The 13588-nt window shown below is 48.1% G+C and overlaps 1 protein-coding gene across 1 annotated transcript in view; it reads left to right on the forward strand.

The window, feature by feature from the left end:
- GALNT14 (polypeptide N-acetylgalactosaminyltransferase 14) overlaps positions 1-285 on the forward strand; it is a 196343-nt gene extending 196058 nt beyond the window's left edge. Inside the window, exon 16 of the mRNA XM_058668119.1 lies at positions 207-285. Coding sequence (XP_058524102.1) covers positions 207-247 — 41 coding nt within the window. The 3' untranslated portion in view covers positions 248-285. The remainder of the gene's footprint in view (positions 1-206) is intronic.
- Positions 286-13588: the final 13303 nt, after the last annotated feature.

The raw sequence follows: 13588 nt of genomic DNA on the forward strand, positions 1-13588 counted from the left end.
AAAGCTGCTTCTGAGTTCCTTAGTGGAAATCCTGAGGCAGACAGTCCAGGTAAGGTGTAGCTTCCTCAGCTGGTTCTGAGCCCCTTCTGAGTTAGAACAACCTTAGTCAGTCTCTATGGGATGGCCCCATATCCTGCATTGTTAGCAGAGGGGTTTCTTAGTCTGGTATCCCCAATTTACTAATGTGCTCTGGGAATTGGTTACAGTTGGGTGCCATTTCTTAGAAGAAACCATCTATAACGTGTGACAATGTCTACCACTTAGGCCCACCCATTCTCTGCTAAGGTAGGTAAGTTTGGTCTCTTCCATGTCTATTGCTATATAATGAATTAGGCTGACCCTTTGGAGCTTAAAGCAACAACATTGGTGTTAGCCCACGGCCTCCGTGGGTCAAGCATAGCTGGGCTCTCTGCCTCGGAGCATCTTACCACATTGCGTGCAAGGTGCTGGTGAGGCTATGGGCATCTCAAGGTTCACCTACGGCTGATCTCTTCACTCAGCCAGTGTGGCACACAAGCTGTAGTTCCTCACAGGCTGTTTTTGGCCAGAGATGTTCTCAGTCCTTGCCATAGAACCTCTCCAAGCAGAGCCAGCCAGGAAGGCAAGCATATCAGCGAGAGGGAAGCTGTGCTCATTGATAACCACATCCCATAAGTTATGCCAGCCTTTTGCCAGGTTCTATTCAGCAGAAACTATCACCAGGTCCAGCTAAGGCTTGGCAAAGGCTTATACAAGAGTAAGTTCCAGGAGGCAGGATTCACTGGGAACCACTGTAACTTCTGTATTCTATGCAGGTGTCTGTCTCCACTTTATCCAGAAAGCCCTTCAGTGGTGGGAAGTAGTTCAAGTTTATCAGCATATATGCCTAGACACAAATCACTACAGACTTCGAAATCTAAGAACCAAATATGACCATAGCTGGAATCTCCTCTAGCGGACTGTGTATGCTTATTGATTCAGTCCCGGTGCCTTCTATGGTTTGGACGCAGCTCTTTCATCAGGGCTCTACTCTGTACTGGGAAAATGAAAAGAGCCAAATTAAGCTGTCATTGGAAGACATGCTGATGGCTCCTTGGGCTCTGTGTGTGCAGGGTTCAAACCAGCTCTGCAGAGAAGAAACGAAATGAGAATATTCACCATCAAATGTTTATCTAAACAAAAGGACATCTTCCATCTGCTAGTTCACTCCACAATGGTTGCAAAAGTCAGGCTGGGCCAGGGCCAAACCAGAATTCTGGAACTCCATCCAGATCTCCCACATGGGTTAGAAGGATGTAAGGACTTGGCCAACATCTGTTGCCGTCCCAGTCACTGTAGCAGTGCACTGGATTGGAAGTAAAGCAGCTGGAACGCAAACCAACACTTATATGGGATTCTGGCATGGCAGATGGTGGCTAAAACCTCTACACAATGCTAATTCCTGCACCATTTTATAGAAGGAACCAGAACACCTGTAGACTTGGATATCTGCAGTGGGGAGAGCGATAACAATAGTCCCTCCTGCATACCGAAGGCAAGGCAGGAGCCTCTGGCTATCTGGTGTCTGGATTAGAGTTGGAGGTTGATGGTGCTGGAGGAGTGGGGAAGAAATAGAGCTTCCCAATGAAACTGGGTGCAGTGTGTGTGGTCAGGCCTGTGCCATGTCCAACCTGCGACTTGCTCTCTGGGCAGTTACTTCCTGTCTTGCTCTGTGGTTTCTTAGTGTGAACTGGACTTGAATTGAAGTGTTTCTCTCTAGTTATCTCATAGACCCTGTTGTGAAGGCATGACTCTGTTTTCATTTGCTCTGCTAGGATTCGAGATTGCAATGATTGAGCCAATTTCTACATTGATTCCTCCATTGATGATTTTCACACTGAGAGATGAGAATGAGAGCCTGCCATCTCCATGCTTGGTGGAAACTTGGGTTTTGACCTTTTACCAATTGCTTTTTTTTCCACCTCAAATTTTAGTTGTTTTTACACCATCACTGCTCCATCAGCATGTGGTGCATGAAGCTTGGCTAGACCTTCCATGCACCCAGCTCTCTGGAGGGCCCCATCTCTGGTTCCTGCCACCCATAAAGCTGTGAGCTTTAATTCTGCCTCTGCTTAGGTATTAAAACCCCAGTCATTGTGGTACTACTTTTAAAAATCCCTTCAGTTCTTTCTCCCCACTCTGGCTTTGAGTGCCCACTTGTCTTTGGGATTTGGAAACCATCCCCCATTCCTTTCAAATACAGCTGTGATTTCAGGTTGTCTCATCCAATATTTATATGTGTGTAAAGGACGAGGCTTCCTGTGTCAGCTCAGACAAAATTCCTTAGTGCTGGAATTAGCTGTCACCACCGTCTTTCCCACTGGCCATGGGAGCATATCTTATCATAGAAACTCAATAAATTTCTGTGAACGAGTGCAAGAATAATCCTGTGATTCTATGGCACCACTTCCTAATTACCTCCTGGCTAGTTATCAGGCGTTGGAGTTTTAAAAAGACAGCTAAGGCAGAAACAGAAGACTGAGAAGACAAACTTGCAGCAATAAAATCTCGTTACCATACACATCGATTTAGGGATCATGCATATTTTACATGATGATGACAGGGTTTAATACTGAAAAAATGCTAACTGGAAAGAGCTATCAGTAATGGAAATCTTTAATACCATAGTGGATCTGGGCAAGAGAGAACCTGTGCTCATAAACTGGGGGATGGTGATAAAGCAGATGGTGGGGAGGAGAGGGCATTCTTGTATCTCCTTGGCAGAGGTTTCAGGCATGTCACCTAGCATCTGGCAAACTTGGATGCTGGTTGGCATTTAAGGTCAAGTTCACCTTGATCCTGCAGCCCACAGTAGTTTAACCTCAAGGGGAGCATTCACCTTGTATTCACCTACCACTGTAGTTCACCCACAGTGGAGTGAAGTGTCTTGCTTCCCACTGTTTCCACATGCTGGGGCACCAGCTTGCATTAATGTATCCAGTCTGTCAGCACCATGGACAGCTCCTGAAGCCATGGTGAAGGTGTGTGAGTTTTCTTGGGAAGATCTAGTAGTTGAACAGATGGCATGGCCTCTGGAATGTGCCTCAAGGTAATGGAAGCCTCCTCTGCAGCACCCTGCATAGCCAACCATCTGAGCTTCTCCCTGCCCAATGGTCTCTGGCAGCCCAACTCGGATTAGCTAACTCTGAAGCTCCAAGCACTTTTCCATTTGCCATGGCACTGGCTAATTTAATGAAGCCGTCACAGTGCAAACCTCAGGGCTTATTGGAAAAGGACTCGAGCACGACATTATTTCACAGCAGTAGATTGCATCATTTTCATTTCACAGCTTTCCAATGGGAAATAATAAAACAAAATTACAAACATAATGAAGGAAGAAAGAAGGAAAGGAGAGGGGGAAGAAAGCTCGGGTGAGAGAGGCATCCTCTGTACTGTGTCAGGACTGGTTACGTTATTAAACTGAGCAGGGAAATATTACCTGGCTTCCCTGTGCAGGAAGCAGCAGCCCAGGAGCCGGACACCTCCGCTTGCTGCTGGAGATAACAGGCTGCCATGACTCACTGTCCAGACCCAGCAAGGAGTGGGCAGGGTTCCTGGGGATGGCCCTATGAAAATTCCAACTTCTGGAAGTGCAACCCATTTGATTACCCCCAGTATCATGGTGGAGGGCTGGACTGGGTGGAACAGGCAAGCTGATGAGGTGCGGGGTGCTGGACCTGCCTTCCCAGGAAGACAAACCAGCTTTGCGGGGTAGGTATCATTTGTCGCTGGGATGGAGGAAAGGGAGCAGGTCCTTGCCTCCATCCATCCTGGAGGGTGTTTGGCCATGAGCATGGGTGAGAGGATGGCAATAGGGTAAATAAGAATCAACAGAGAGTCAAATTCTGTTCTCACTGAGGGCACTGAGGTGTGTGGGTCAAGCCAGGCAATGGCCTCAGCTAGGCCTTTCTTTAGTCCTTTCTGGAGTTGTGCCCTTCAACATGAGTAGATAAGCTGAACTTGTGCACACAGCACACCCAGCCCCTCATTCCACACAGGTCCAAAATCCTTCCCCTGCCTTTAAGCTAAAAGACAAGGAGACTTCAAAGCATTCAGGGCAAGTTGAATTAAAAGATTATTTCCAGGCTGAAGATTTATGCATAATATGCACTTTACATGAATTTTTGAAGACCCTCTTTTCTGCACTAATGGTGGAGGCATTTGAGGCCATCTGGAGTGAGCTTGCCCTCCCCGAGGAGACTTTCCACAGTTGCGGCACATCTGGGCCTTGGCTCCCTGCCTTGTTTTCTCTATACTGCAGTTATGCCGCCTCCCACCCTGACCTAAAGGAAAAAGGCAAAGGGGTGGTCAAGCTCACAGGCAGGGCCAGGCTTTTTCCGGCACTCTGCTGGTTGATGATATGGGTATAAGTCCTGGCTCCTCCAATTCTTAGCTGGGTGACCAGGGGTGAGTTACTCAGCCTCTCTGAGCTCGATTTTCCTCTCTAGAAAGGGAGACTAGCAATCATGTGTGCCTCCTAATTTCATAGTGAGAGTAAATGAAATTGTTCATGTGAAGATCTGAGCAGGACCAGACTTGAGGTCTGTCCTCCATGACACTTGCCATTCTTGTCAGACCTCTGGGCCCTGGGCAGAGGCCAGGACCTGTGTGTGTTTAGGGCTGACCCTGAGCTGCTGTACCACATATGACACAGCCTGGGTAGTTTCCACACTGTCATTTCACAGTTGTAGAGGCCAAGGGGTCCAAGATCAAAGCACCTGCAGGTTCAGTCCTGATGAGGGCCTAAGCTGCCACCTTCTGTCTGTGCCCTCGCCTGGCAGGAGGGTGACAGCAGAGCTCCCAGGGGTACCCTTAAGATGGATGCTAACCACATTCCTGAAGGCCCCTCCCAAAGGCCCCATTCCCTAATACCCTCACATTGCTGAGGGCTGGGGATGTATCCAGGATTTTCCCTATATGTGTTGGTGACACAGCACACACCTCTCAATTCTGAGAGGTCCCTTAAAAGAGACCAGACTGGGGAGGAGGGGCTATAACTCCTAGCAGGATTGTCCAGGGCATAGTGGTTTGGCAATGGCTCAGACCGCAGGAGGGAATCAGCTGGACAGAGCAGTGAATCAGGGTGGGAAATGGGCCTCTCGTGGTGGTGGCCCTCGGTTACACACATTCCTCTGCCTTTTCCCTACCCACTGCTTCCCTTCTCTTTGTGTTCCTTCCCTTACCTGTCCCCATGAAAGGGGCCTCTGCTGCTGCTATGCTGAGACCCTTGGGGAAGTGAAGGAGTATACAGCATCCCAGGTGCCACAGGATAGGAGGAAGAATAGCATAGAAGGAGCTTTGGGGCATGCAGAGTGCGCCCATACCCCTGGCTCCCTCCTGATCACCCCAGCACCCTAGCAGGGTCTCCAACTCTTGCTTTCTACACTCTGTCAAAGAGTTGGAGACTTCTGGGCTGACCCATTTTAGTTTGGCACTTGTACCTGAGTTATGACTTTCCCTTTGTTCTGCCTCAGCCTGGCTCCTGCATGTTTTGCAGTGTGTTGACTGCCCCTGATGCTGCTGGAGCACTGGGTCCTGTTTGGCTGCCAGCATCCAGGCTCCCACCTGCCTTTCCCATGGAATCACACGCTCAAGGTATGGGTTCTGACCCACCTCTCCAAATGGGGCTGGGAGCCCTGGATCTACCGGGGTCCATCATGGCTGCTCAGACCTGGATATGAAGACCTCAGAGGAGCTTGGCCACAACCCTGAGTACCTGAGACTCAAAAAGGGAAGGAGGCTGCATGGAATGAGCTTGAAACATTTGTGAGATTTCACCACATTGCAGACAGGGACTTATCCTAGATGACAAGAGCAGTTTGGGGAAGTTCAGAAGTAGAAGGGACAGGCCTTTGTTGGGGAATGCAGAGCAGGCTGTCCTATCTGCACCATTAGACACCTAGACAGGGTTGGGGGGTGGTCAGAAAGTGCTGGAAAGGGGCTCCTTGAATGCCAGTCAGAGGATTCTGAACTTATTGGAGGAAGAGTTTATGAGCCAGTGAAGGTTGTGGAGCAAGGGAGTGACCAGAGTGTGAGAAGAGGAAGATTGGATAGCAGGGGCTGGTCTGCAGCCGAGTATCTATGAGGCAGAGCCTCTTAGAGAAAGCTTATGAGTCTAAACAGTATCAGAGAAAACAGTGGCTCAGAGAGTTTGTGGGGGTTGTGATGACAGAAGAGAAGTTGGGGAGAGCTGTTGGGGTGGGCAGGAGAATGGCCTTTCTGCCTCTGGCACCTTCCTGTGTAGCATCCACATGCATTTATCTGTGTATCTGATTGCCAGGCTTCACTTTGTCATTGTCAAACATCATGAACTCACAGAGAGGAACAAAAGTGTCACAGAGACCCCCTTCACAAGTGTCTCTGATCAGCACCATTACGAGAGCTGCCCAAGAATGTAGGCAATCTTCATGGGATCAGGAAGTCTGGGATAGAATAACAAAAACTCATGTTCTCAGCAGAGAGAAAATGCTACAAAGGCATTTCCATCTCTTGTAGAAAACTCCCTGATGAAGAGTTTACAAATTGAGTGGTTCTGCATCTTTAGCTACTAGTTAGCTGTGTCCCCATTCTGATGTGTCCACTCGTGAGCCATTGTGCAGTAGAAAATGGAGAAAGTGGGGGTAGGCACATCCAGTGAATGCTTCTGAGCAGCCCAAGCTGTGCACCTGGGCACTGGGCTCATGATTCTTTTTAATGTGCACAGCTTTCCTCTGGGGTCGACATTAGCATCATGATTTTCCAGATGAGAAACTTGAGCCTCAGAAAAGTTAAATAACTGGCCAAGGTTGCCCAAGTGATAAATAGCAAAGCAGGGTGCCTCTCCTCAGTGGCTGTGCCTCCCAAAGTGCATGGCAGGTCAGCCCCCAAATGCATATGGAAATCACTATGCAATAAATATTTACTAGGCACCTGTTAGCTGACAGGCACTATGCCAGGCGCTGGCTACCTGTCCTTGCCTCCAAGGGCAACCAGCAGAGAGAAACAGGTTTCATTTTTTGAGCAAAGCAAGGGCAAAGGGGAAGAGATAGTTAGGGTGGGAGGAGAGAGAAGGAGCAGGGGCTAGGTCACCTCACTACTATGACGAGGCTATGTGAGTATAGACATAGGACTGAGGAGGGGTCGTTGACAAGAGGTGGGGTGAGCCATGAGGTTAAGAGAACAACAGCAGACAGAAATCCAGAGCCAGGGACCCCCGTGTGCATCTCTAGTCCTTGCTGTCATATCTTCACTGCAGTCTCTTGATGAACTTTGGACTATGTGTTCTGAGATCAGAGAAGAACGTGGGACTAAAGGAAGGAAATGATTTCTGGGCCCCCAGCTGGAGGAGGGCAGGAAGTTAGGAGTGTCCTCTGAGTACCCAAGTTGCCCTGTGTCCTCCTGGAATGCTGTGTGTCTCCACACCCTTTGGAGTCCCCAGGACACCCTTGGCATGGCCTATCAGCACTCCTTATCTGCACGTTGTGCCTCTGCTCCCACCCCCTTTACTATACACTGTCTCGGCATGTGACATTCTCTAGAGTTGGAAGTCACGCTGCAGCTGGCAGGGTTTGGCTTCCAAAAGGTGCCTGTGGAAATAAACCACCACTAGGGAACCAAATCAGGTATTCCAGACAAAACTGATCATCAACCTGAATTCTTTATCAGATAGGTACTTCAATAATCTCATTTTCAATGGAGTCTGTTATTAAGGCTTTGCTGTGTTCCTTTGAAGATGTCATATTGCCTTGCTTTTTTATAATTTCTGTGTCATCAGGTTGATATTTGTGCATCTGATGGATTGATTGTTTCTAGCACATATAAAAATGCTTTCATGGTGAAGGGCTTTTTCCTAAGATATATCTTTGAGTATTAATTTGGTAGACTATTTTGGTTTCACTCTATTTGTACATTACCAGGTAGTCTTTCTGTATTTTCCCCCACAGCATCTGTGACTATGTGGATAGGGGATGCTCCTTGTACTCCCAGCAAAGCTGTGTAATCCTGGTAGCAGCCTGCAGTGTGGAATCCAGGTCTACAAAGTTGTTCGCTTGCAGTCCTCTGTGTCTGGGGTCATGGGAGCACCAACCCAGAATCCCAGAGCACTTGCCTAGAGTCTCAGATACCTGGAGTGGAAGGGATGTGACTGGGGTCATAGCAGTGCAGATCGAAGTCTGGCAAGAACATGCAGGTTCCCATGGAACCTGCTCCAGTTTTCTATGCACTGTCTTGGCATTGGCTCTCTTCCACCCCAGGTAGACACTCTCTTTCTGGGTTGTTGCCTGGGTTTAGGGAGGAATGGAGCGAATGGTTCTGTAACTACCCATGCTGCAATGCTAGACCACACCAGAGTCCATTGAGACCAGTTCAGTGCATTGTATTGCCAAGACCTGTTTTCCTGGGCTGCCTGCTACTGAGGCAGATTTGCAGCCCAAGGGCAGAACAGTGAACCTCAGTGTTGTCAGCCAGGATATAAGTCTGCTTGATTGGAGCCATGGGTCTCCACTTGGGACCGGGGCAGGTCTAGAAACACTGTTTACAGTCATTGGCTTGGGAACAAGGACTGTTAATATCTGCCCAGGGATGGATTTACAAGTTGAGAAATTAAGTCCTTACACACTTTGGTGTCCTGCTCCCCAGTTGCTGAGTCCCATTCCTTGTCACCTGTCCATGGTTGGGGCAGTGTGTGATAAAGACAGTCCCTTGGCCACCCAAACTGACACAAACCAGGGTGCTCCTGAGCCTTACAGCCACAGGGCCTGGGGATGTGTTGCAGTTGTGTGCAAAGCTTGTGCATGACTAGGGACAGTGCAGACTTTTCTATCAGGGTGGAGGTCTCCGTCTGACTCCAAGGCAGGTATAGAGACATGGCTGCAAGGATGACCCTGAGGAGAGGGGACTTTGATCTCTAGCTGGTGCTGAATCTCTTCTCAACAAGACTGGGCACTGAGTTTCCAGGCAAAGCCCTGAACTCATTCCTGCCCTACTCCCTGCAGTTGAATTCTTACCTTCTACTGTCTACCTGGGATTGGGAGAGATGATAGAGGCAGTTCCTTGGCTTCCAAGGTTGACACTAAGCTGGGACACACCAGGCACTGGCCCTGCACAATGTTGGAGGTACACACCAAGCCTGCATGAGACGGACAATGGGACACATTGACACGGGTCTGCATCTCTCAGGGGCAGGTCTCCAGCTGATGCTGGAGAAGGTCTGGAGCCTGCACCTGTGAGCATTAGTCTGGGGCTAGAGAGGCTGTAGTTCATTGTAACTGCCAAAAATGGAAGCAACAGGAACAATTCTCAGATTTTTTCCTTTGTGAATAGACAGTCAGGTGCTTCTAAGCTGCTGCCTTGGGGCATTCACAGCACAAATTTAACAGGAGCTTTGGGGTTTTCAGAAATTATCTTGAGGGAGCAGAATCAGCAGAGAGCTCCCCTCTGTCCTCAGAGTTCTCCAGCTTCCCTGAGCAGGGCTGACCATTTAGGAATGGTTAGGCAGTGGGCAAGGGTTGTACTGCAATGACCACTGACCTCCTTCGAGGTAGACTTGGGACAAGTAGACTGAGTCAGTTTCAGACTAACACCCAAGCAAGGTAGACTCAGGCTGATGTGTTCCAAATGCAGGAAACTGCTCAGATTCTAGAATTGGAAGCAACAATTTTGAGAGCATGACTTGAAGATTAAGTGCCTGAATCTGTGGCAATTCTTCATTATAAAACAAGCCACACCTGTGTGATGAGCCAGTCTGATGCTTTCTGCTTCTTCGCCATCAACTCTTTCTAATTTCAGCCACCCAACCATGCTGCTGTGAATTCTGCATTTCCATGATGGGATGGTAGAAAAGTCCAGAATACTGAGTAAGAACTTTGAAAATAGCATTTCTAACCCAATCCCAACTTCTTGGCATGCCTGTACCTAAATCACAGACATTCTTCCACTGTAAAACGTATTTCCAAAGCATTCTTAATTTGCTGAAATCAACACTTAGTAAATGTCTGCTGTGTACTGTGTCTCTATAGAAACAACTGGAACTCCCTTTTGGTCTCCCACATGACTGGTAGGAACGTTTGCTCATCACCTACTACCTCTCAGGATGCCCCTTAGTAGGAAGCTGCAGTTGCCAGGGGAGCTGGACCTCAAGCCCAGTCAAGGCAAGGACCTTAACCGCTACGCTATTTCGCCAGGCCCAAGCTGAGATTTTTGATAACCTATGAGAGTATGTTTAAGAATATGACTGTCGGGTCCATGTGATAGGCTAGTAGCTAAACCCTCGCCTTACATGTGCCAGGATCCCTTATGGGTGCTGGTTCATATCCCGGCTGCTCCACCTCCCATGCATCTCCCTGCTTGTGGCCTGGGAAGGCAGTAGAGCAGTAGAGAATGGCCCAAAGCCTTGGGACCCTACATCCACGTGGAAGACCCAGAAGTTCCTGTCTCCTACTTTCTGATCAGCTCAGCTCTGGCCATTGTGGCCACTTGGGCAGTGAATCAATAGATGGAGGATCTTTCTGTCTCTGTACCTCTGGTGAGCTGAACTACAGGGTGACTTGGCTTTTAGGTTGGGGGATTCTAATAGTCAGCCCTGGTAGGGGCTTGCTGCTGATTCCTCTCATTTCTCCACAGAATACTCTATCAGTTTCCTGGAAGATTTATGTCAGGCTTGGCTTTCTGGGCATAAGGCTGGGGGAGAGAGCTGAGGTGCCCACATTTCAGCAAGCACGCTTCACTGAAGGAGAAGAAATAAATCCACTTGATAAATGGAAGTCCTTGACCTTACTGCTGTCTCCACATGGTCCTGCTCTTGAGTTCGGCATCTCAGGCAGGCAGGGGTGTGTCTTAGCTTAAGCCTCTGGCTCCTATTACAACCTGAGAGGAAATCACCTGGAAATTGATGAGCTCCTCAGCTCATGTGATTCAAATTCTTGCGGATCTCACTTGCTGGGCTCTCTCCCTAAAGCCATTGCCATTCCCTGTGGATCTTATCATCTGATATAGGACATCCCAAAGAGAGAGCTGGGGATTCCAGATGCCTTTTCTCCAGGGAGCATTTGTTGTAACAAACAGCAGCGTTTTTTTAATAAAACATTAGCTGGCCATTGTTTCTCAAGTCTCAGGGTGTTAATTGCCCTTCTTGTAAAATATGTCTTCACAGAGTGTTTCTTTTCTTACATTCACATCCTGAACATCTGATGTGTGCTTTAAAGACCTCCTGCCTCCTGGTCAATGTTCACAAAGTCTCAGTTTCAAGGCCACTGCTCCCATGAAGCCTTCTTCAGCCATCACCTGACAGGTGTATGCACTCACAGAGCAGGGAAGTGCACAGTCTCTTCTCTCTATCAGAATCTCAGTGGATAGAACTTGGGAATCTGCATTTAAGGAAATTCTCTAAGTAGCTGTGATGACTTACTTGGGTCTCCCATTCCTCATGCCTGCATTTTGGTCTCTGATATTCTAGGTCCCTGTCCCAGGAACCTGCCCATTTGGACATCTGCCAATCCATTGCTCTGGCTGGGTGGAGCCTAAGCCTCAGACCTTGAATTTGTCACGCTTACCCTGACTTTACTCCATCCTCACACTGGCTCATTGTTTCAGTCTGATTGGATGGAATTACCTGTCCTGACCAAGGCTTACCATCCCTGAAGGCCCTACCACCCTCCATCTCAGGTTTTCCCATCTGGTCCCCACTCTTCCTGGAACACATTGGTGCTGCCTATATGCCAGATCCAGTAAGCAGATGGGATGCCATTGGGTGGTACAATGCTAGGTCAGTGAGAGATGCAGACAGGAACTCTGTGGGGAAGTGAGACTGGCATCTCAGGGAGGGTTCAGTGAAAACCAGGATTTCAGTAGGATTTGGGTGAGAGTATTGTTGCATATTTGTAGTAGAAGGGAAGACAAATATAGAAACTACTTAATGCTTCCTGCTGTTACTAATAATCATGTTTCTTACTACCGCACCCTGCTATTGAAGCATTGCATGTATGCCAATTGTCATACTTTGAATCTTTTCAATACCCTCCAAGGGATGTATCTTATCCCCATTTTAGAGGTAAGTGCAGAGGAGAATGGGTTTTGCATGACCTTAAGATGAGCAAGTACTGAGAAACTTCCCCGCCCCCCTGCAATCTTCTGGGTAGTTGGTCCTCAGTTTCCACTGCCTCTCTGAGGTGGAAGAATGCAACTCTCTCTCCAGGAGAGACATCCCCGCACTGTCTTCTCAGGGAGGCATCTGTAAATGAAATCAGACCATCCTGTGTGCTCCCCCTTCATGACACCCCAGCATGGAGACTGGCAGGCTTCTCCCTCTCCTGTGGTGTTATCCTGGTAGATAAAACTGTAGCCAGTCATGGTATTGATAACTCGGTGACCATGGGAGCTGTCTGCAAGGCCAGGTAGCACAGCCAGGCTGCAAGCTCCTTTTCTTCCACACCCCGCCTTTCATTCCCTAAAGCTTTCTCAGACATTTGCTGTGAGACTAAAAATACCCCTGGTTCCATGCAGCCCGAGATCAGAATTATTTTGTAGAACTTGTTAAGTGCTTTTACACTTAGGCAAGCAAGAAAATATTTGACGTTTGTTCTAATGAAAGCTATTTTTAACATTTAAAATATGGAAAACAACCCTCCTCTGCACTTGAGACTTCAGTGTTTGCTAGGCTGTTGCTATATGCAGCTCTGGAAATCCGACATGCAGGACAATCTAGGTTTACAGAAAAATTCAATTCTGGGAGATTATTATCAACAAAGTTGACCATAAAGAAATGTCAAGAATTCAGACAACCGAATTGGAGACACAGCTCCAGCACTTTGGATGGACGTGGGAATTGGAAAATCTTAACTCTACTACTTATTTTATGAGGGGGTGTTGTTAAAGAGAACTAGCTCTCTAGCCTGGTTGTGCCTCAGTTTCTTAACCTGCAAAAAGGGATCATTGTCACATCTGCTTCATAGAGTTAGAATGGCAATTAAGTGAATTAACACAGAGGAGGGGTTAAGAGCGGCCAGATATGATCAATGCTCCCTGCACATTAGCTCTTAATCTCTCTGTACTTCAGTGTTCAGCTCTGTAAAATAGAGAGATGTGAGGTTAAGCTGTGTCCCCTGTCTCTTGAGACTGTCCTGAGACTCTCATGAGCAATGCATTGCAGGCCTCAGGTGCTATGGAAAGGGAAGACATCTGGTGGGAGAAGTGAGGACTAATGGGTAGAGGAGGAAGTCTGGTAGGCCAGCCTCCCACCTTGAGCAGCTTGGGAAGTCTCCCCTTGGTCCCCACGATGAGGGGAAGCCAAGCTGTTCCCAGTTCCATTCGCCTGCACAGCAGCACCCTGCAACCCTGCTATTCAGTTAAACACTGCAGCTCCCGAGTACGTTTTAATTTCTGATCATTAGTTACATGATTTTCTTGTTAATTCTGATTCAGCACATTTTGCTGAGACAGCTCTATTTTTTTCCTCTTTATTTTGGTCTTGCTGCACAGAGCCTAGTCAGACAGACAATAAATTCTGGTGGCCAACCGCCCGCCTGGGAATGAATTATCAGTGACTCTGAAAAGGACACAGGCATGGGGAGTGGGGAGGGAGAGGTTGGGACAGGGA

The sequence above is a fragment of the Ochotona princeps genome, chromosome 8 (assembly GCF_030435755.1).
Source record: "Ochotona princeps isolate mOchPri1 chromosome 8, mOchPri1.hap1, whole genome shotgun sequence".
Lineage (NCBI taxonomy): Eukaryota > Metazoa > Chordata > Mammalia > Lagomorpha > Ochotonidae > Ochotona > Ochotona princeps.